Here is a 20,516-nt window from a genome sequence, read left to right as displayed (position 1 = left end):
TAGGTATGTCAGCCTAAAAGCTGATCTGATAGAAACACAGAGATGAGTGAACATTCATTGAAGAAGGGCTTGCATGCTTCAAATAGGGGGACTCTGGCGGATGACATTCTGGGACTGGGCAGGACTGGCAAGTACAAGGGGCAGCAGTGACTTCAGTCAGTTGTTCCCTTCCTAAACAGGATTGGTGGAGTGAGCTAGGCCTGGGTCATGTGACCTGGCTGAGACCCAATAGGTTATCCGAGGACAAGTCCCTGCACTGGTGGCACATACTAACCACACTGGTCCAGTGGGGCCTTCGAGGTTTGGCTGGTCTAGAGGGGAGGCTGCACAAAGTGATACAGTGCAGGCCATAGCAGCTTGACTGATCTGGAGGGGACGGGCCAGCATAAGCTGTCCCTGTCTACAACTCACTAGCACACTGCAGTGGGAAGGATCACCTAGCCAGCGTGCTTCAGAAGAATTGTAACCAATGAAGAAAGAAACTGGGGCCTCCTGGAAGAAGCAAAAAAGAGGAGAAGAGGAAGCAACAACAAAAAGTCCCCACGACCCAACCCTGAGAACATTGACCCAGGACAGGTAAATACAAAGGAGAATGAGAACAGCAAACATGCAAAAGCAGACACAGTGCCAGTGGACATAAAGAGATATATTCGAGACCTTATACACAAGTTCAAAAGTGAAATACTTAGCCAAATAAAGCAAGATATAAGAAGATTAATAAAAGAGATACTAAGCACCCCCAAGCAGACACAGACGGAAGAAAGGAGGAACTCAAATAAAGGAGACAACCATTTGGTGAAGAATATAAAAAAACAGAGAATACATGAAGCAGATTCAAAGAGATCACCAGGAAATTAAAAACTCTATGGAAAGATGGCAAATGAGCTTGAAAGAAACTAAGGATAGGTTATCCAAACTGGAGGACAATTTTGCAATGTGGGAATATGAAAGGGAAAATTTTTAAAAAATAACAAGGAAACAAGCAGTAACAATAGAAGATGACAAAAGGATCTATAACTTGAGAATAAAGAATGTGAATGAAGAAGCTGAGGTACAAACAACAGAACTACAAAGGATATTCATAGAAATAATTAAGGAAAACTTCCCAAACATAGGAAAAGGAAATGATATTCTGATATATGAAGTATACAGAACTCCAGCCACCTACAACCAAAACAGAGCTACACCCAGGCATATAATAATCAAGATCCCAGAAATTCAATGTAAGAACAGAATATTAGAAGCTGTTAGACACAATAAACAGATCACCTATATAGGAAAGCCCATCAGAATAACAGCAGACTTCTCGACAAACCATCAAGTCAAGAAGAGCCTGGAGCGAAATATTCCAAGTCCTGAAAGAAAAGAACCTCCAGCCCTGTATTGGTCAGGGTTTTACTAGAGAGAACAGATATAACCCGGAATATACAGAAACAACAAGATTGGCTTATAATAGTCACTCACAGAGTCCAATGAGGAAGCGTGCAGAGGATGTCTATGCACTGGAGGCTGAAGGATTCAATCCAAGGTCTAGAGTTCACCCTAGTGTCTTGTGCAAGTCCACACCAGCAGGCTGATGGGTCTGCGACAGAAGGCTGAAGGCTCTGTGATGAAAGGCTGAAGAGTCTACGCTGGAAAGCTGAAGAGTCTATACTGGAAGTCAGGAGGCGAGGTCCAAACCAAAGCTGAAGACTGGAGCTTCTCCCAAGAATGGAATGGATTTTGTCCTTCCTCCTCCCCTTTTATACCTCGAGGTGATAACCCACCCTAGGGTGGGTCTTCTTCTACATCCTTGGGTGTAGAATTGCTAAACCCATTTAGTTAGCTTCTAACTGTCTCAAGTTGACACAATCAATCAACCATTAGAAGCCCAAATGATATACCCTGCTAAACTATCTCTAGAAATTAATGGAGAAACAAGATGCTTCCAAGACAAAGAGGAGCTTGGGAAATTTTCAGCCACCAATCCAACTCTATAGAGAATACTGCAGAGCATTCTAGAGAGAGAAAAAAAAAAGTACTAGGATTCCAAGAACAGTGACAGAGAGGCCTCAATGAGTGGAGCAGAAAACAGAATGAAAAAGATAAGCAGACAACTGATGGCAAAAAAAGAGCATAACAGAAATGACGCAGAGAAGATTTTATTCAAAACTGATATAATGGTTAGTATCAAATCCGAGAGTATAGGCAACTACACTGAAGATGACAAGACTCTACGATACACATTCTGGTTTGATAACTGCCAGGTTTGAAGTTCTATACTGTATACAAAGTTGTGTTTTTATTAATACTGTTATGTACTGATATATTCAATTATACTATGTCTGGTGATATAGCCAGTTCTATTGGAGATAACAAGAGACCACACAGGAACCATGGTAGAACTCTTTGTACAATGGTCTTACATGTTTATTTTGTTTTATGTGTTTATAGGAATATGTTTTGTTTGCCTTGCTTTGTTTTGTTTCTCCCTCTAATATAGAAAGGATAGAAATACATGTTAAGACTCATGCATGTATAGAATCTATAAACAGTTTATGAGAATTGATCTTATGACACATGATGAAATGAACAGATACTTTGAAGAAAAAGAGACACTAAAATACCCCATGCTGATCCTGGAGTGTCATAATGTGAAACCCAGCAATCTCAACATAATTGAAGATATGGATAACTGCATGTATGTTTAAGTGTATAGGAGTGATAACCATATTTCTAAGTTTTTGTTGGATAGTTGAACAGAACTGGTTGCAATCTCACTGTTTGAATCCCCACTTTATAAGCTACACTTTAGTATCTTGAATAACTATTTGTAAGAAGACAATCTGTAATCATCAACTAGTTATTTATTACTGTTTATTTTTTTCTTTGAAATTATGTATTATTTCTACCTGTCTTCTGTTTTGTTTAGTCTTTCTTTAAATTAAATTTAAAAAAAGACACTACAGTACCTAGTGCTGATCATGGAGTGTCATGATGTGAAATCCAACAATACTATTATTCTTTATTCAGAATGATTTTAACCTGCTTTAGTTCATTTAATCTAAGCCTAAATGAAGATGTGGATAACTGCATGTATGTTTAAGTGTATAGGATTGACAACCATATTACTAAGTTTTTGTTGGACAGTTCAACAGAACTCTTTGTGGTCTCGCTGTTTGAATTTCCACTTTACATGTTCCCTTTTTGTATCTTAAACAACTATTTGTAAAATGACAATATGTAAACATCAACTAGTGATTTTTGACTGTTTATTTTTTCTCTGCATGTATGTATTATTTCTACCTATTTTTTGTTTTGTTTAGTCTTTCTTTAATTAAAATTTTTTTAAAAATCCACTAGACATAACACCTCCCCACAATGAGAGCAATATAAATGTCCATCAACTTCTAAAGGGGTGAAAAAATTATGGTTTTTCATACAATGAAGTATTTTATCAGTAACAGAAAAATAATATGTACTATAACACAAGAAGCCACACACAAAAAGAAGCCATATACAAAAGACATAAGTATTCTTATTACATTTGTATGAAACATTCAGAATAGGCAAACCTGAAAAAACAGAAAACAGATCAGCTGGGAAAAATGATAGGAAAAATGGTAGGTGATGGTTAGGAGTATCTAGTAGGATGATTTAGATGCTGTGGAATTAGATATTGCACATAACTGCACAACTGTAAATAAACAGAATCTGTTCAATTGTGCCCTAAGCAATTTTAGGGTGTGAAGTTAGAGCTCAATAAAAAAGCAAGCAAACCATTTAATCACTGGGAATGAAAAGTTCAAATTCCTGATTTATCTGTTTGTATGGTGATACAGTTAAAGCCAACATAAAGCCTGGACTTGGGAGGAAGGTAGCAGAAAGAGTCCACTTTGCCTTCCAGATCTTTGTGCCCTTATCAGAAGGAAAGTCAGAGATTTACAACCATAGGATGAGAGAAATTGATTTTAATTTTCATTTATAGTTTTTCCCCTCTAATTTGGGGGGAGAAAAAAGGGGGGAGAAACAAAGGCAGAAATAATCAATTAAATAGATGGATACAAAGAAAAAAGTGATAATGATTAGCAGAATCTTTGATGGATAAAGTATTGGATTTATTGTGTTTTCTGAACATCTTAGCTGACTAAGTACTGGTCCTGCTATTCAGCAGTATTGTAATTCTGAGCATACTCTGACCTCTTGAGCATTCAGGTGTCTCATAGGAATGTGGGAAGAGATTCCCTCAATATAAATTTTGTTTTTAGAACTAAATAAAAACAATATTCATAAAGTTCCTGGTGGAATATAGGGACCACACAGAATATTGATCTATTTGATGGCTATTTTATAGCAGCCTTGATTTGAGGCAACTGCATAGTCTGGCTTCTAAAAGTCTCCTGAGAAAAGGGACCTGGAGTGGAAACTTGGCTTGTGGAAAGGACATCTTGGAGTTGGAGGTTAGGAAGAATGGATTCTATCCTTGATTTTTCTAATTTGCCAGTCCTGAGCCATTCAGTACTCAGACTTTTAATTTGACAGAGGATCCTCAGGGCTTTCCTTTTCCAGGACCTCAGGAGAGAAGAGACAATAGTGTGGGGACAGGTAAGTCATGCTTGGCTGGGAGGAGAGGGGTGTTGCCTTGTCCTTTGCACAGAGCTGTGAGCCACACCTGGAATGGAGAGTAAACTCTGGGATTCTGCCCTGAGGAGCCTATTCCATTAGGGTTTGGCAGCGGATATCAGGTCTTGCTGAAGCCCTTCTGTTGCCTAGAGGCTGAGCTCCTGTACAATGTGGTGTGAGTATGGGATCTTCTACAGCTGTGGCCTGGCCTGGGGAGAGCATAGCCCATCTCTCCCATGAGCGCCTGGGCATTTCCTCACAGCTGCTTCATTTTGCCTTTCTCTCCTATTTCTCCGCGTTCCACCACCCAGTCCCGTTTCCCTATATTTCCTTCACGGATCTTGCATTTCACTTCTCTTACCTGTCAGTATTATTTGCCCTGGGCGCTTGCTCATTCCATCTCTTTCTCCTTTGCTGCTTTATCCCTGACTGTCTGTCGCTGTCTTTCTCTTTATACTCTGCCCCAACTTTTTGCTTAGTATGAGCATAGGGAGATTACTAAGGAACAGAGAGGATGGTATGTCAGCAGGGGCACTCAGTCACTGTCTGATATCTGCAGTTATATCAGGAAAGAGATGCTAGCATTGCTGTCACACTGCAGCAGCAGGTTTTGGTTAGGACAGCTTTAGACTTCCTTGTACTGAAACCTGTTACCTGGTGGAAAGAAACTCCGATAGCTTGTTGAAGAAGTGGGTGACATCAAGACAGTCTTCTCTGAAATCTTCAGCGTCTTCCTCTCTAACAGTAATGGGCACTCACTGGACTGCACAGGTTTATCTGGCTGATTGGATTATCTGGTTCACTGTCTCAAGTCTTTACCTTCCGAGCTACTTTCTAACAAAACCCCTCATCAGCAGCAGATCCTGTGCGCTATTTCCATATCTGTATTTCCCAGCGGGGAATTTTCTCTGCTGTCTAATATGATTTTTCATTAATATAATACTTAGCTTTTGCCACAGAAAAATGAAAAAAAAATCCTTCTGGGAATCATATAAAATATTAAATATGATAGAGGTTACATAAAGGTTTTGATGGTAGGAAACTAAGTTCAAATGTTAGAAATTATCTGTGGGAAACCAAATGGGTTCTAATACCTACATTGTGAACGTGGTGAGCCACTTTTTCTCTGGAATGTGCAGGGTTTCTGAGACATGGCACAGAGATAACATAAAGTATTCTTAAATGCAGCTCTTTCTCCAAATGGTTCTGCTTGAAACTCCACAATGCAACAGTGAGGAGAAGAGTGTAGAATACACCATATTACTCCTTTGTCATTTCTTCACACAACAGGGTTTGAGCTGATGTAACACACCTCTCGTCTTCTGTGAAGTTTGACATTTAGGAGGAGGAATGACAAAGGTCTGCTATGGAAATGAATGAATCCTATTATTTATCAATTTATAGGAAAAATAAGGTAATGGGTAGAGTTTTTCAGTGTTATCATTTTCTCCATTCTTTTATATTTTACTTATGCTTGTCTGACTGTGATCTACTACTGTGTGATGTTATATGCTTTAAAATTCTGAATTTGAGCTGGAGATAATAGTTCAGTGGCACAGCGCCTGCCTGGAAAGCAGGAAGTATTGAGTTCAATTTCTGGCACCCACAAAAATTTCTATATTTAAGCTTTATATAAACGTATCTTATGATTTTTGCCAAAGAAAACAATAATGCACAATAAATTTTTCATCTAAACATGATTTAAATGCCAAAAAAGTATGTCTTTAATGCTTACTAATAGGCAATATCCACAACTCATTCCAAGTCTGTTCTTTCTTTTTCTGAATGACTGAAAATGTTAACTTCACTTTTAGATCACTGGAAGTAATGCCTGGGAAATTTGAGGCATGTGAAGGAAAGCTGTGAAAAGACCAGGAAAAGGGTACCCAGAAAGTGATTGCAGCTAGCATTCCATAATTGCCTAGCCATTTCCCCAGTGAATTTCAGGAATAAAATCCACTTGTAATTACAATTTATAAACCAGTGTGTTGCCTTTTCTTCCCTAGGAACAGTAGCAATCTTAAACACGTAGTGTATTTTCTCCAGAAGACCCAGCTGGCATGTCCCCATCTTTTCATGGGCAACTTCAGGATCAATGCTTCTGTTGATCCCAGCTTTATTCTGACAGGCTTTCCAGGAATGGGGGCCACGGAGCCCTGGCTCGTCCTCCCTCTCCTTTTATTCTACGCTGTGTCCATTGTGGGCAACACCTTGATCCTCCTCATTGTCAGGTTGGAGCAGAGCTTACACCAGCCTATGTACTACTTCTTGTGCCTCCTTTCAGTCAATGACTTGGGTGTGTCCTTCTCCACACTGCCGACTGTACTAGCTGCCCTCTGCTTCCATGCCCGTGTGATCACCTTGAATGCCTGCTTGGCCCAGATGTTTTTCATCCACTTTTTCTCTTGGACAGAGTCTGGCATTCTCCTGGCTATGAGCTTTGATCGCTATGTGGCCATCTGCAACCCACTGCGCTATACCACAGTGCTCACCAATGCCCGCATTGTGGCGATGGGCCTGGGAATTGTCCTCCGCAGTTTTGTCCTCATCCTAGTTTTCCCACTGCTGCTGCAAAGACTGCCCTTCTGCCACTCCCAGAATATTCTCTCCCATGCCTACTGCCTTCATGTGGACATGATTAAATTGGCATGTACAGACGTCTCTCTCAACAGCCACTATGGGTTGTCTGTTGTGCTGCTCACCTTTGGCCTGGACTCTGCACTCATCCTCATTTCCTATGTGCTCATCCTGAGATCGGTGCTAGCCATTGCTGCTCAGGAAGAACGTGTCAAGACACTCAACACATGTGTGTCACACATTTTAGCTGTGCTTATTTTCTATGTGCCCATGGTTAGTGTGTCCATTGTGCATCGCTTTGGAGCTGGCCTGCCCCATTCTGTCCATATTCTCATGTCACTGCTCTACCTCTTTGTACCCCCCTTGCTAAATCCTGTCATCTATTCCATTAAAACAAAGGAAATACGCCGTAGGCTTCTTAAACTACTTTTCAGGGTCAGGTTCTAACTCTGGCAAATCTGAAAGTATTGGATGACCTAGGAGTATTGCAACCGTGAGTCCCGAGTGGGAATAGATCATTTGGGAATATGAGTGATGCAGTTCAAGCTGGAAGGCCAACGATCAATTATTTAATCTTTAATATTAGGATAGAACCTGATAGCACCATTTTGGTTAATATTCAGAAATTAATTCTGTCAATGTCCCCCAAGGGCAGAAAAATGATCGTTTTCAATAATTATGAAAGAACATTGAGCAACGCTACAGAGTAAGATTATTTTCTGGAGAAAAATAACTTTAAAATGTTTCGTGGTATGCTGGGGCTTCTGTTTGGGCCTGTACAGCTCTGAAAAAGGCAAAAGGACAGACAGGGGTAATTATGGGATGAGTGTGTTGGGTTAGGGTTAGGGTAATGTGCAAGGCTAATATGGGTTATTAATGTCTGATGTTTCCAGGAGCCAGGACCTTTGATACCATGGTTTCTGAAATTGTAATGTTTTTGAGTTTGATAGCTCTGATATTTGGGACATCAGAATTTGACTTTAAGATTCCTAAGACTTTTTCCCCCATGGGAGAGCCAGAGGTTTGTAGGCACTTGCATTTGCCTCCATTGAACTCACCTTTACTTAGGTAAAGCCTGATGCCATCCCACCATTCTTAATATCTGTAATCTTCCCATGGTGGAATCTGAGATCTGTAGGGAAGCAATCTTATCTGAGTTTACTGTGTTCATTCATGTTAGGCTAACCCTTCAATCAGGTATCATTTGATGGTGACAAGGTAATAAAGAAAGAATATTTGAAAAAGTGGTTGAAGAAGAATAATGATAGAATAAATAAGAGAATAAAATAATGATCCATAAGTTAATGAGTGAATAGATGAACCAATACTGAGTTTTCTCAAAGCAGTTTGATGTTGGGAGATGTTCCCTCTCTCACTTGGCTCTATAATTCCTCTATGTGATAAAGTAGAAATGAGAGATGGCATTCTGTGTAAGTGGAACGAACTTTTCTAGGTCTTAATTTTTTCACTTGTAAAGAGAGGCGCAGATCTCTGATTTATCTGTCTCAAGGGTTTATTTTGAAACTTGGACCAAATAAAGTGCTTTAATTTATATAAAAACACAAGTCGCTCACATATTTATATTATTTTAATTAGCAAGGATAAAATAATTGAGGAATGAATTAATAAGTGATTATATTTTCATATATTTACATGTTAACAATGTATTTATACTTTGATGAATTACCACATCCTGAAATATTTTACTCAAAAACAGATCATAATTTGACTAAAGACCAATTTTATAGAAAGCTTTTGTTATTGATCATCATCTAAATTCTGTATACACTGTAAGTAAATAAAAATTGTACATTTAAAAGTCACAAACATATGCTGGCTATTTATGTTGCTTATACCTTGTATATTTAGTGAATACTTACATCAAGTTAATAGACTGATACAATTGTGTCTGATTTTTAATTGTGTTCAAATAAATATTTTTGATGGATATTGTTTAATGACTTTGATTTTGTCACAGGTGTGACATAATGAAATTTATACATATGTGGAAAATATTTAAGTGCTAATACATGTGCTTTTCCTTTAAGCTTGAAAGATTTTGAAGCAGTACCTGTGAAAGCTGCCCCAAAGCATTAGGCTAATGTTTTATACAGCATATTCCATAAACAAAGACATCTGGAATCCATCTCTTGGTCTTTAAAATCTTGCCAATCTGAAAGGGGCACAGACCTGGGCAGTCCTCTTCCACTCAGTTCATCACAAGGAGAGTGCTGCCATTTATTTATCTAGAGATACTTCAAACTGTTTTTCTATCTCACTGAAAACTAGGTTTACAGTGATATTCTTACTGTCACAGGACCCCAGTTATCAAAGTTGTCAGATACATCTGATTTGAAGTCTTGGTTTCTTTAACCTCTTTTCTGTTGTTTGTCCTTCACCAGTCAGGTAGTCTGGTTTCATACCACTTTTTCTAGAACAATAACATGCATTACACTTGGTGTGTTTAAGATTAGGGACTCTCTTGTTCAGGGGCTACCCCTCTGTGTGTCTGCTTGCGATGATAGAAATAAATGCCAATACATTTATTCTGAGAAGCAACAGAAGACTTTTTTAAAAGCTGAGAATCTCCTGGACCCACAGATTAGAAGAGGAGCAGAGAGGAAGCAGTACTGAATGAGATTTGGGACTAGTGTGGGTTCTTTTGGCTTTTGCCTTTTGCCTTTCTGCGTACATGAGGTATGACTGAAAAATACCATGAGTGATTAAATTAAAAATTATTGTAGAAAAATATATGTTGCCATTAATGCCCCTTCAAATACTCTCATTTACTTCAAACCCACTTACCCCATTCTTGCCACTTTCTGAAGCAGCTCTGGAAGTACCTGTTCCTATGTTCATAGCCTTCTTACTTCTCAATGTGTTTTTTACATATATATATATATATATATATATATTTTTTTTTTTTTTTTTTTTTTGGTACTGGGGATCCAAATCACAACCTCACATTTGCCAAGCAGGTACTTACATCACTGAGCTAAACCTCTGGTCCCTTAATTTTTAAAAAATATGAAGCATTCCTGTATATTTTGATCATACCTCAAAGATCTATACCATCAGGATGTTTCAAATCAGGTCCGAAACCACCTTCTTTCTATATTAACTCAAGTTCTGCAGAGCAGAGTTCACAGAATGTTTCAATGCCACACTGCAGTTCAAGGACATAGGATATCTGTGGAGTTTCTTTTGGCACCCAACAGGTTAACATCTGCTTGAGTTGACTCAAGGTGCAGAAGACTGCTGACCCAGAGGAGTCAGAACATCTTGAAGATGGGACAGTCTGCCAGCTCAGGCAGGGGAAGCTTTGCCAATGAAACAAGGAGGAACATCCTGGAAACAATTGAATCAAGGTAAAATTTGGCCTAATTATTGTCATACCTTTATAATCTTAAATATGCACCATGTTCAGTAGAACAAAACACATTTATTTGTTTCTCAATAAATGTGAGAGTTTAAATCAGTTCAGGGCTTCATTCCAATAGAGTGCCCTGACCTCCCCACAAAGATATCTGTCTTTTGGGTCTTTGTTTGTCTCTGATCAGGGTTCCCTGGCCCAAACCTGGCAGATAACTCTGCTCCACTCCATCAGCAAGTGCTTCAAAGTGGACCCTCACACATACACATACTCTTTTTTATTCTCTTACTTCCCAAAAATTCACAAATGACTGTAGAAAAGTCAAGGTCATGTCCCAGTTAATAACTTCAGACAAATGGAGGAAAAAAATAAAAAAGCAGATACATTGTTTTGCTTGCTTACTTGTTCAGTTGCATAGATGAGGAAAGATCCATAGCTGATCCTTTGATAAATAGGTAACTAGATTTCTATCCTGAGAAGTCTAAAAAGATTATAAATTTTGCATATCATTTTATGGCTGAGTCCTCCAAGTATAACATTAGCACTTAGAAGGGACCTAGTGTAGGGCATAAGAAAATTACTCCCCCTCTCTCGATCTCTCTGTCTCTGTCTCTGTCTCTGTCTCTCTGTGTCTCTCTGTGTCTCTGTCTCTCTCTCTCTCTCTCTCTCTCTCTGTCTGTCTGTCTGTCTGTCTGTCTCTCGGTACTGGGAATCAAACTCTGGACCTTGTGATAGACAGCAGGCATTTATGACCCTGAGTTATAACTTCAACCAGGAAGAAAATTTCATTTTTTTTTTTTTTTTTACTGAGGACAGAAGAGGAAAACAGAGTTGCACATAAATGAAAAGCATGTTTTCCAGTCAAAATAATCCAAGAGACATTATGTTAAATGAAGAAAGATAAATACCTTATAGTCTCATTCATGTATGAAATCTTACTCTTGGAAGAGTAGAGGAAGGGGAGCAATGAGAATGGGCTAGTCAGTGTGTATAATGTTACAGTTAGAGTAAAAAATTTGGGGCTTTATGGAACATGTGGTTCTAATAAATGATAACTTTAAAAATAGAAGAGAGGTTTTTTTAAAAGATAGTGAGGCTTTACATTTATTTTTATCTTTTATTTTTTCTAAGTCCATTTTATTTTAATGATTAAAAAAAAGAAGAAAAGAAAAAACAAACTACAAAAAAATTTCAAAACACATCAATCAGAGGGTAGCAGTGGTACCCACACTGAGCATTGTCATCCCCAAATCATTCACCCAGAGCACAAGACATCTGAATTCTATTGTCAGAACAAATCTTTCCTCTCAGTGAACTCAGAGAAATAAGTATTATAACTATCTTAACTAATATTTTAATATACTTTTATGTACACATACACATGGGTTTTTCTGTCAGCTAGAAGAGGGGATTTTGAATTTTTCCATCACAACAGTGGTAAATATTTATGATGAAAAATATGCCAATTATTCTGATTTGATCATTACACAATATACATATAAATACCTCGTTTTATCTCACAATTATGTACAAATCAAGAATAAAAATAAGAAAGAATAATTCTTAAAGCATGAAAGGGAAACACCTTCAGCAAAGAACTGTGGAGGATGAATGAATCAAAGGAAAATATATGAAGCAGGAAACAATATTTCAGGGCAAGACAGCAGCCAGGAAAATCCCTTGCTGGCAGCTCCAAAACAAGATGGAGAAATGACTCTTAGGCTGACAAGGGTTGCAGAGCAAGAAAATTAAAAAGAAGAAAATTAAAAAACTTTTAATAGAAGAGTAGTGTGATTTGGAGGGCAAGCACAGTTGAGGAAATGATGAACAGCATCACTTGCCCAAATTGTAACGAACACATTACAATTGCTATTTCCATATTTGGTGTGTATTTGAAGTTTATTGATGATATTTCCCACTTCACAACTCTCTTAGGTTTCAAACTATGATGCTGTCCCTTTACTCCTAGATTATGACCTTACTTTTTATTTTAGAAGATTATTGTTGGAATTAGACAGGTGATTCACTTCTTAAGTCTTTCTGTATCTTCTTTTTCCGGTTTATAAAAATAGTGAAATGTCCTTATTCTCCAAATTACTTGGCCCCATATTGTGTCTATTCATAGCCTTTGAATGTTAGTATGTCATTAATTTCTTCCTCTTCAAGGCATCACCTCTTGTTCTGCCACTTACTCTTTTTCAATGTGCATACCTGTATTGGGAATAGTGTATGTGGCAGTAATATCTATCTTTGTTGTTTTTCTTCTTTCTTTTGCCTCAGATTCACAACATTAGTTTTTCGTTGCTGCCAAAAAATTATCACACCTTTAACAACTTTAAAACTTTCTTATAGTTTCTGTAGGTCAAAACTTGGGAGAAAAATATGCATTGGGTCTCATTCAGATTGTAAGTTCAACTCAGATTCATAGAAAAAATGATCAAACAACCACACAATGAAAACACAAACTATTATTTTTAATGAACTAACAGAGATTAGCAGTCTTGCTTTCTATGGTATGAAGGGCTTAGTGCTTTTCTTGCTTTGAATCTCAGATTTACATGCTACATTTCCAACAGAACAAGTTTCATGGTTTTAAGGATTCATGTGCATGCATCACCCAAAAGAAAAACAAACAAACAGAAATCTCTATCTTAAAGTAGATGAACTTTGATTAGGAAATATACTGAACATTTAACAATATATTACAGTAAAAGACATACTGCCATTAACCCCCCTCAAATGACCCATCTTTCTGAAACACAATTATTCCAATATTCTTGTAACTTTCTGAAGCAATTTTTCATCAGTGCCGTTAGTTGCACTCTCCTGGCTGCCTTGATATCCTGAGTCAATTAAAAAACTTACTTTCCATGGTCATTTTGACTTTTAGGAAGGGGCAGAAGTCTTAAGGTGCCATATTGGGGACCATAAATGATAAACTGAGTCTAGGGAACGTCCAAGTTTGTCCTCCCTGCTTTTTCTTGTCAAGCTGGAAGCCACAGGACTTATGATCGCTGTGGCTCACAGGGTGAGATAAGACTGCTGAAGACTGTTCAGGCACCTGGATAAACTGCAGCTTCCGCATTGCCCCTCTGTCTCATCACTGTCTGTAAGAATGCTTTGTTCCCTCTGTTATACGGCATAATCCTTGCCTGCCTTGCCTGCCTTGCCACTTGTCTATCACCATTTTCCTCAATGAATGAATATCAAGGTTCTGGGTGCCTCGCGGCATTTTGTTCCCCCCAAACAATTATTTAGCCCAGACCCCTGCTGCACCCCTATTTGTCTTTTACTCTTCTCTCTGGGCACCATAACTTCACACAGGAGACTGGGCACTGCCTGATAACTGGTGCCGTGGAAAGGGTCTCTGACAGTGCCAGAGCTGGTGAATGAGAAGGATGCAGACACACGTGTAATGTTTTGATGAGCCTACCTTTCCACTGGATAGCACCTAGCAATGATATTCACTATAATTTTTTTCACTTGTAAAGGCAGTTATGAAAGAGGAGTGTTCTGAAAGCAGGAATGATCATGAGATAAGTGTGTTCAAACCAGGGTAAGGGAAGTATTTTCAAGATTAATGACAATGTGCCTTTTGCTATAATACATTTTTTAAAAGTTAAACATTTACATATATTTTGATTACACTTAAAGGTGACTTTAATTGTACCTGAAAAACCCCATGAGCACATTCATAAGTTCAAAACTTGGACATATTTGGGGGGAATTCTGCCAACCATATTCAGTGATATTTTCTCATTCTTTAAGAGTCAAGAACATTATTATATGTTACTGGATATTTTCTCAGACTGCCCAACAATGTTGCAAATCCTACTCCTTTGTTTGACTCTAAAATTTTCACTGTGTCTCTTAGCATTGCATTCATTGAACTATTCTCTCCCTATGAGTTTCTCAAGGTGGACTATGAACTAATATACTTAACTTATTTGTACATTTTCATGACTGAAATCATGTCCAGCATTCAGTGGATAGCTTGGTTTATTTGTGCTTGTGTTAACATATACCTTAAACCATAGACCTGGAGGGTAGTGTTGTTGCCTAGTTAAAAATAAATGTTTTTTTTCAATCTGGGAATGTTTTAAAGAGAAAGACTTATGACAAAGAAACAACAAACATAGAGTTCTAATGTGTACTGAGCAAGACTCAGGTGATTTCTTGACCTTTTTCCATGAGAATCATAATGGCTGATGAGATCTCAGTTATGCACTGCATCTTTTTGTTCATTTATTTATTTTTAACTATAATTCTTAAAAACCCACTGCATTTTCATCCCAGTTAGGAACACTAGGCAAATGAGAAGTGCTATCCACAATCTATTTTCTCATCATCTTCACTGGCTTAATGTAAGTTTCTGTTCTTTCTGGATGTATCTGATAGTGCATTGTTAAAATAAGTTGTTCAAATTAATCTAAGTGTTTATTCTTATAATTCTATACACCTAGGTCATGTATATTTCCTATTGTCCTACTTTTAGGACTCAATGTCTGGGACTTAAATGTAAACAGCTAATCTCTACGAATGCTATAAACTTAATATTTTATTTTAATATACTATTCTGCTTAAAATCCCAAATTTTCTGTGATATGTGTTAGCTATTACACAGTTATAAGTGAAAAAGTATGAAACTGCATGTGGGTTAGGAGCTTTCTGAAGTGGTAAAACTTAGAATCACGCTTGAGCCTATCTACCGCCACACTTTATCAACTACTCCTTAGTATTTTGGCTGCCTCTCTCTCAGTGATTCAATAAGCGTTTGTGAGGAATGTAGCATGGAGCAATGTCCTTCTTTAACACAGGCAATTGTTTCCTATACTTTAATTCAAAATCACATTTTCTGTGTGTTCAGCCATAGTGCACCAGTGCTCTTACACTTGATGTCAAATTTATGGATGATTCAGTTGAGCAATTCACTTATCCTAATAAATTCAATTGCGGAAATTCATCTTCATAGAGCTTGGGGTCTCTTTGTAAAATTCAACATTTTTAATGAATATTGATCATAAATGTGTAGTAGAAAAGTCATAAAAAGAATTAGAAGACTTTGATTTGAGTATATTTTATCACTAGAGAACTGTATAAATTTGAGATTTTCTTTTCTTTTTTTTTTAATTTTCTAGACTTCCGTTATTTCTGTCAAAGGAAAGACTGGATAAATGTTCTTGCACGTCCCTTGTAGTTCTGATCTTTCATAGGGCCAACATTCTCCTTTGAGAGAGGAAATGCTAAATTAGGAAGGTGCAGAGCGTTGTTGATGTTCTTTATTCCCAGAAGTCTGTGTAAACCTGAGTAGATAACATCTCAAGAGACTTCCTGAATGCAGTCACATAGACCCAGGACAGGGAGTTGGCAGAGATAGCTGGAGACTGTGGGCAGGGCATGCAGGGCTCCAGTACAGCTCTTCCTTTCTGTTCAGCTCCCATTCCTAGAATTCTGTCGGGTGGGTAAGTTGAAGTGTGGGATGCTCTACATTTAGGCCCTAAGACTCTTAGCTTAGCAAGTCTGAGTTTTACAGTATAGTAATCTGAAGAAGGGAAATCTATTCTTAGTTTAATTCTTCTTTTTTTTTTAACAGTCATGTTTCTTCCTTTGTCACCTTCACAGTTTTGTATTTTCTGCCTGAAGCGCTTGAGTGGTTAAATCCCACCATGCCTTCTGATTCACATGTTACTTTTTTAGGAAGAATTCCCCTTGAGGGTACACTTTGAACCTAGATGTTTTTGTATTATGAGTAAACACTCTTATTCTTTTCTCAGAAAAATGTGGTATCAGCGAGTGTATAAAAAGATCCTGCATATTTCAGAAGCCACTTTGAAGGATCCTACCTAATTTTAAGAATGCATATTAGGGAAATCTTTTATTGCTTGTAGGAGCAAATGAAAATACAAAAAGATTTCCATCAAGGAAAACAAAGGGATTCTAAGAATATAGAATGAGGAAAAAATTCATCCTGAGAAGAAGGGGTAAAGGAATACTGAATGCAGGTGGAAGAACAAAGGCAGATGAAAGTCTGAACCTGAGGACACTGAACAGGCTTTCGAACTAACTCAGAGTTGCAAAATCTTTGGTTCTGAGAATTTTCACAACTGCTCACTTCTGGCTTTTTACAACACCATATGATAAATTTATTAGCATTAACATCTCCACTTTAAAACAAAACAATCCAAACCTAAATACTCTAACTCAAAATGCTCGAGTGACCTAATGATTACCTTCCCTGGTCAAGCTTTTGTGCTAAGCTCAGCATAGTAGATGCTGAAACTTAGAGGGAGTTCGCTTGCAGCTAGAACAGGAGAGAAGAATCACAATGATACAATACATGCAGAAAAGCATAAACCCAAGGAGCTGTAAGTCTAGATCTATGAAGATAGGGGCAGTTTAGCTCTGCTCGCAGTGGTTAGCTAAATCTTTATTGATGAGAATGTCCTTGGACTATAGTGCTAAGTATGTTCATATAGTCAGGGAAGCCTCTGGGACACAGAGAGGCAAGCAAAATTCGGATAGTAGTAATTAGACTGATTTGAGCATCTCCAGGTATGAGGAAGATAATTTTGATAATTCAGGAGCCTTAGTTTGGTACTCACCATAGGACTTTTTAATTCTAGGATAAGGAGTTTATTATTTGGTAGGAGGTATTAAAATTTTTAGTCAGAGAAGCATATTCTCTATTCCCCTTTAAAAATACTGGTCCTACTTTAGATTGATGATGAGTTAGGAAAATTCACGTGATTATCAGAAGTTCGTTACTATGGTGTATTATTGATGGTATCTTCAGTCTGAAGGGTTATTCTGCCAGTGGAATTAAATAGAGTAAGGTGCTGAGAGAGCCACTGTGGTGTCAGTATTTTCCTGGACTCTTTCCTGGTTTAATGCAATAGGCAAATCAAAACTAGTAGTTAAAACAATATTTTGACTCTGTGTCTCAATTTTGGGCATTCCAATGATTTTGTTCAATGATACATTAGATGAAAAGCAATTCTGTGGGATAGAGAAATGATTATTAATTCCATGACTTTGATGACCTATATGCTATTTGATTCTGAAATAAAGGAGAACATTATTTTAGTAAATGAAATCCTTCAGTGAGAAGAGTAATGCCATAAAATGAATGGATAGAAGAAAGAAAAGCTAAGTGGAAAAATGAAAGTCTAGATACTGTGATGAAGGTCTGGAAGATGATCTCTGTGCATGGATATTTTTGATACATTTATCTTACATCTTGATGAATGGATGAAAGAACTAAGAGATCAATAGGAATTAAAACCTGGGAGTCATAGTAAATTACTAGAATCTCAATGGCACAAAACAGGAGGAAGAGGAAAAGTTTGTGTTCAATACATTAGTAGTTTGTTCCAAAAGAGGGCATAATACTTGAGAAAGCAGAGAACAGAGACACTTTATATAAGTTCTTGCACAAACTTATGCCTATAAATTTATAGAGAAAAGAGTTTAGCTTTAAAGGTGAAAAAGAATGAGAGGAAGAAAGAGTAACGTGCTGAAGAAAATTGAAAATCAAGTTCTAGATACTACATCAGAGACTAACAATACCAGGTGGAGGTTATCCATAAGACTGTGCTTTTCTTCTTTGCAGGACAGTAGCTAGAGTCTAAGCAGGCATCGCAGCATGCGAGGTGATCCCCTCAACCACTCAGGGTTGCCTTCTTTCACCTTGACAGGACTCCCAGGGTTGGAGACCTCCCAGCACTGGATATTTTTGCTTCTTGGTGCCCTCTACATTGTCTCCATTGTGGGCAATGCTCTTATCCTTTTCACTGTCAAGGAGGAACAGAGCTTGCACCAGCCTATGTATTACTTCCTGTCCCTGCTATCCATCAATGACCTGGGTGTGTCTTTCTCCACCCTGCCCACAGTACTGGGCACATTTTGCTTGCATTTGACAGAAATCAGTTTTAATTCTTGCATAGCTCAGATGTTCTTTATCCATTTTTTCTCCTTCATCGAATCAGGTATCCTGCTTGTCATGAGCTTTGATCGCTATGTGGCCATCTGTCACCCTCTGCGCTATATCACAGTACTCACTGATGGCCGTGTGGTGAAAATGGGCCTGTCTGTTATAATGCGCAGTTTCTGCATGATTTTCCCACTGCCTCTCCTTCTGAAGAGATTAGCCTTCTGCAAGGCTAATGTGCTGTCCCATGCCTACTGCTTGCATCCAGATCTGATTCGGCTGCCCTGTGGCGACATCACCATCAATAATATCTTCGGTCTATGCATTGTCATCTCTACCTTTGGCCTGGATTTAGCACTCATTTTTCTCTCGTATGTGCTCATACTTCGTTCTGTACTTGCCATTGCTTCCCGGGAGGAACGGATAAAGACACTCAACACATGTGTGTCACACATGTGCGCTGTACTCATTTTCTATGTGCCGAAGGTTGGTGTATCCATGGTTGCTCGCTATGGGCGGCATGCCCCGAAGTATGTGCACACCGTGATGTCCCTTATTTATCTATTTGTGCCTCCCATGCTCAATCCTGTTATCTATTCCATAAAAACGAAAGAGATTCGTCGTAAACTTTGCAAAATACTGCTGGGAACCAAGTTTTGATAGGAGACATGTTGGAAGTCAAGACTCAAAGGATGTTTTCTCTTAACTCTCATGTGTGAGTTTCATGACCTTCGTTGGCAAGAGGTTTTTACTGTTCTTTTGGTCTGAAACTTTAACATAGATTCCCACCATCAGATGTTTGAGAAAATCTTGTCAATAGATAAGACCCAAGAAAAGAGGTTTTGCTAAGGTAAAATAGGCCACCATTTAGGGAGCACATATTTTCTCATTTTCCTTCTTTTTCATCCAAAAATATGCATCCTTGTAATCATTCCCATAATTTTTGATAATGTGCTGTTGTTATCCTTCTTTAAAGTGAATCATTGCATAAGAATTTATCTATTTTAATGAAAACACTGTTATAAGGGGTAATGAAATTTTTCCCAAAAAATATGACCACAGGGTTGAAATCCCATACATACCCCTCAACACACAACACAATAACTATTTCCCCAAATTGATTTTACATAACACATATTTCCTACTAAGCCTTTAAAACAAGATAAATATAATAGAGGAATTGGTGCAAGCTCCTGTTCCTCCTGTTTTCATTAAAATACACAGAAATTATGTTACGTGATCTATCTTTTAAGTATTGCTGTTTAATTAAAATTTATATTATATACTTAAATTATATCTCTATGTATGTATGTTAACAAATAAGAAAATAATGAAATTGGAAGGCAAGTAATTGTATGAAATACAGTCATGTTCTGTCTAAACTCAGGGTTTGCAACATTTGTGAAATTTTTTTCTGGTAAGAGGAAAAAAATTAAGAAATTAAACATTCAAATAAGATGTTATGAAAGAATAAAATATTTAATATAACAATTGAATATACTTAATAAATGCATTCATGTGAAATTGAAAAAGAGAAAGTAACTTCTTAAATATCTTGGTCATTTAAGAAACCTTCAAAATCAATGAATTTCTGGAAAGTGTAATCCAATGGAAAAATACAGTTTAATGTACATTGCCAGGTTAGAAATATTTAAAAAATAATGGTAGAATGAATGTTCTAGAAGAGACTCCTCCCTGATACTCAAGGAATTCAGTGCACATTATAAACACATCATATTCCACTCCTTGTTTCCTCATTTCCCATTCACCCGAAGCCAGTGCTGGCAAAATGTTTTCTCAGTGGTCAAAGAGTAACCCATGATGTACCAGCCTCCAGCTTCATTTAAGAGGATGAAGAAGGAACTCTTTGGCTCAGAGGATGAAGAAAGAACTCTTTGGCACTGATGCTTTGAACTTGGAGTTTTTTCTAAGGCAAAAACAGTGTAAAGACTTAAATGCTAGCCATCTGACATATATCTTTTGTGACTATGACAAGATTAACTCACTGGGCCTCTAGTTCCTTCAGTGCAAATTACA

At 37.7% G+C, this 20,516-nt stretch overlaps 2 protein-coding genes across 2 annotated transcripts; both read left to right on the top strand.

The window, feature by feature from the left end:
* Window positions 1-6,678: 6,678 nt before the first annotated feature.
* LOC100718011 (olfactory receptor 51I2-like) lies at window positions 6,679-7,626 on the top strand. Its single transcript, XM_003465346.1, has one exon. The coding sequence runs from the start codon at window positions 6,679-6,681 to the stop codon at window positions 7,624-7,626; it is 948 nt and encodes a 315-aa protein (XP_003465394.1).
* Window positions 7,627-18,194: 10,568 nt separating this feature from the next.
* LOC100717903 (olfactory receptor 51I2-like) lies at window positions 18,195-19,139 on the top strand. Its single transcript, XM_003465265.1, has one exon. The coding sequence runs from the start codon at window positions 18,195-18,197 to the stop codon at window positions 19,137-19,139; it is 945 nt and encodes a 314-aa protein (XP_003465313.1).
* Window positions 19,140-20,516: the final 1,377 nt, after the last annotated feature.

The sequence above is a fragment of the Cavia porcellus genome, unplaced genomic scaffold (assembly GCF_034190915.1).
Source record: "Cavia porcellus strain 051 isolate PalLab524CR breed Dunkin Hartley unplaced genomic scaffold, mCavPor4.1 scaffold_9, whole genome shotgun sequence".
Taxonomy (NCBI): domain Eukaryota; kingdom Metazoa; phylum Chordata; class Mammalia; order Rodentia; family Caviidae; genus Cavia; species Cavia porcellus.
This window is presented reverse-complemented; position numbering and strand designations above follow the sequence as displayed.

Bases quoted from the DNA above. Each gene is read 5' to 3' on its own strand.
- LOC100717903 (XM_003465265.1), top strand. From the start codon at position 18,195: ATGCGAGGTGATCCCCTCAACCACTCAGGGTTGCCTTCTTTCACCTTG.
- LOC100718011 (XM_003465346.1), top strand. From the start codon at position 6,679: ATGGGCAACTTCAGGATCAATGCTTCTGTTGATCCCAGCTTTATTCTG.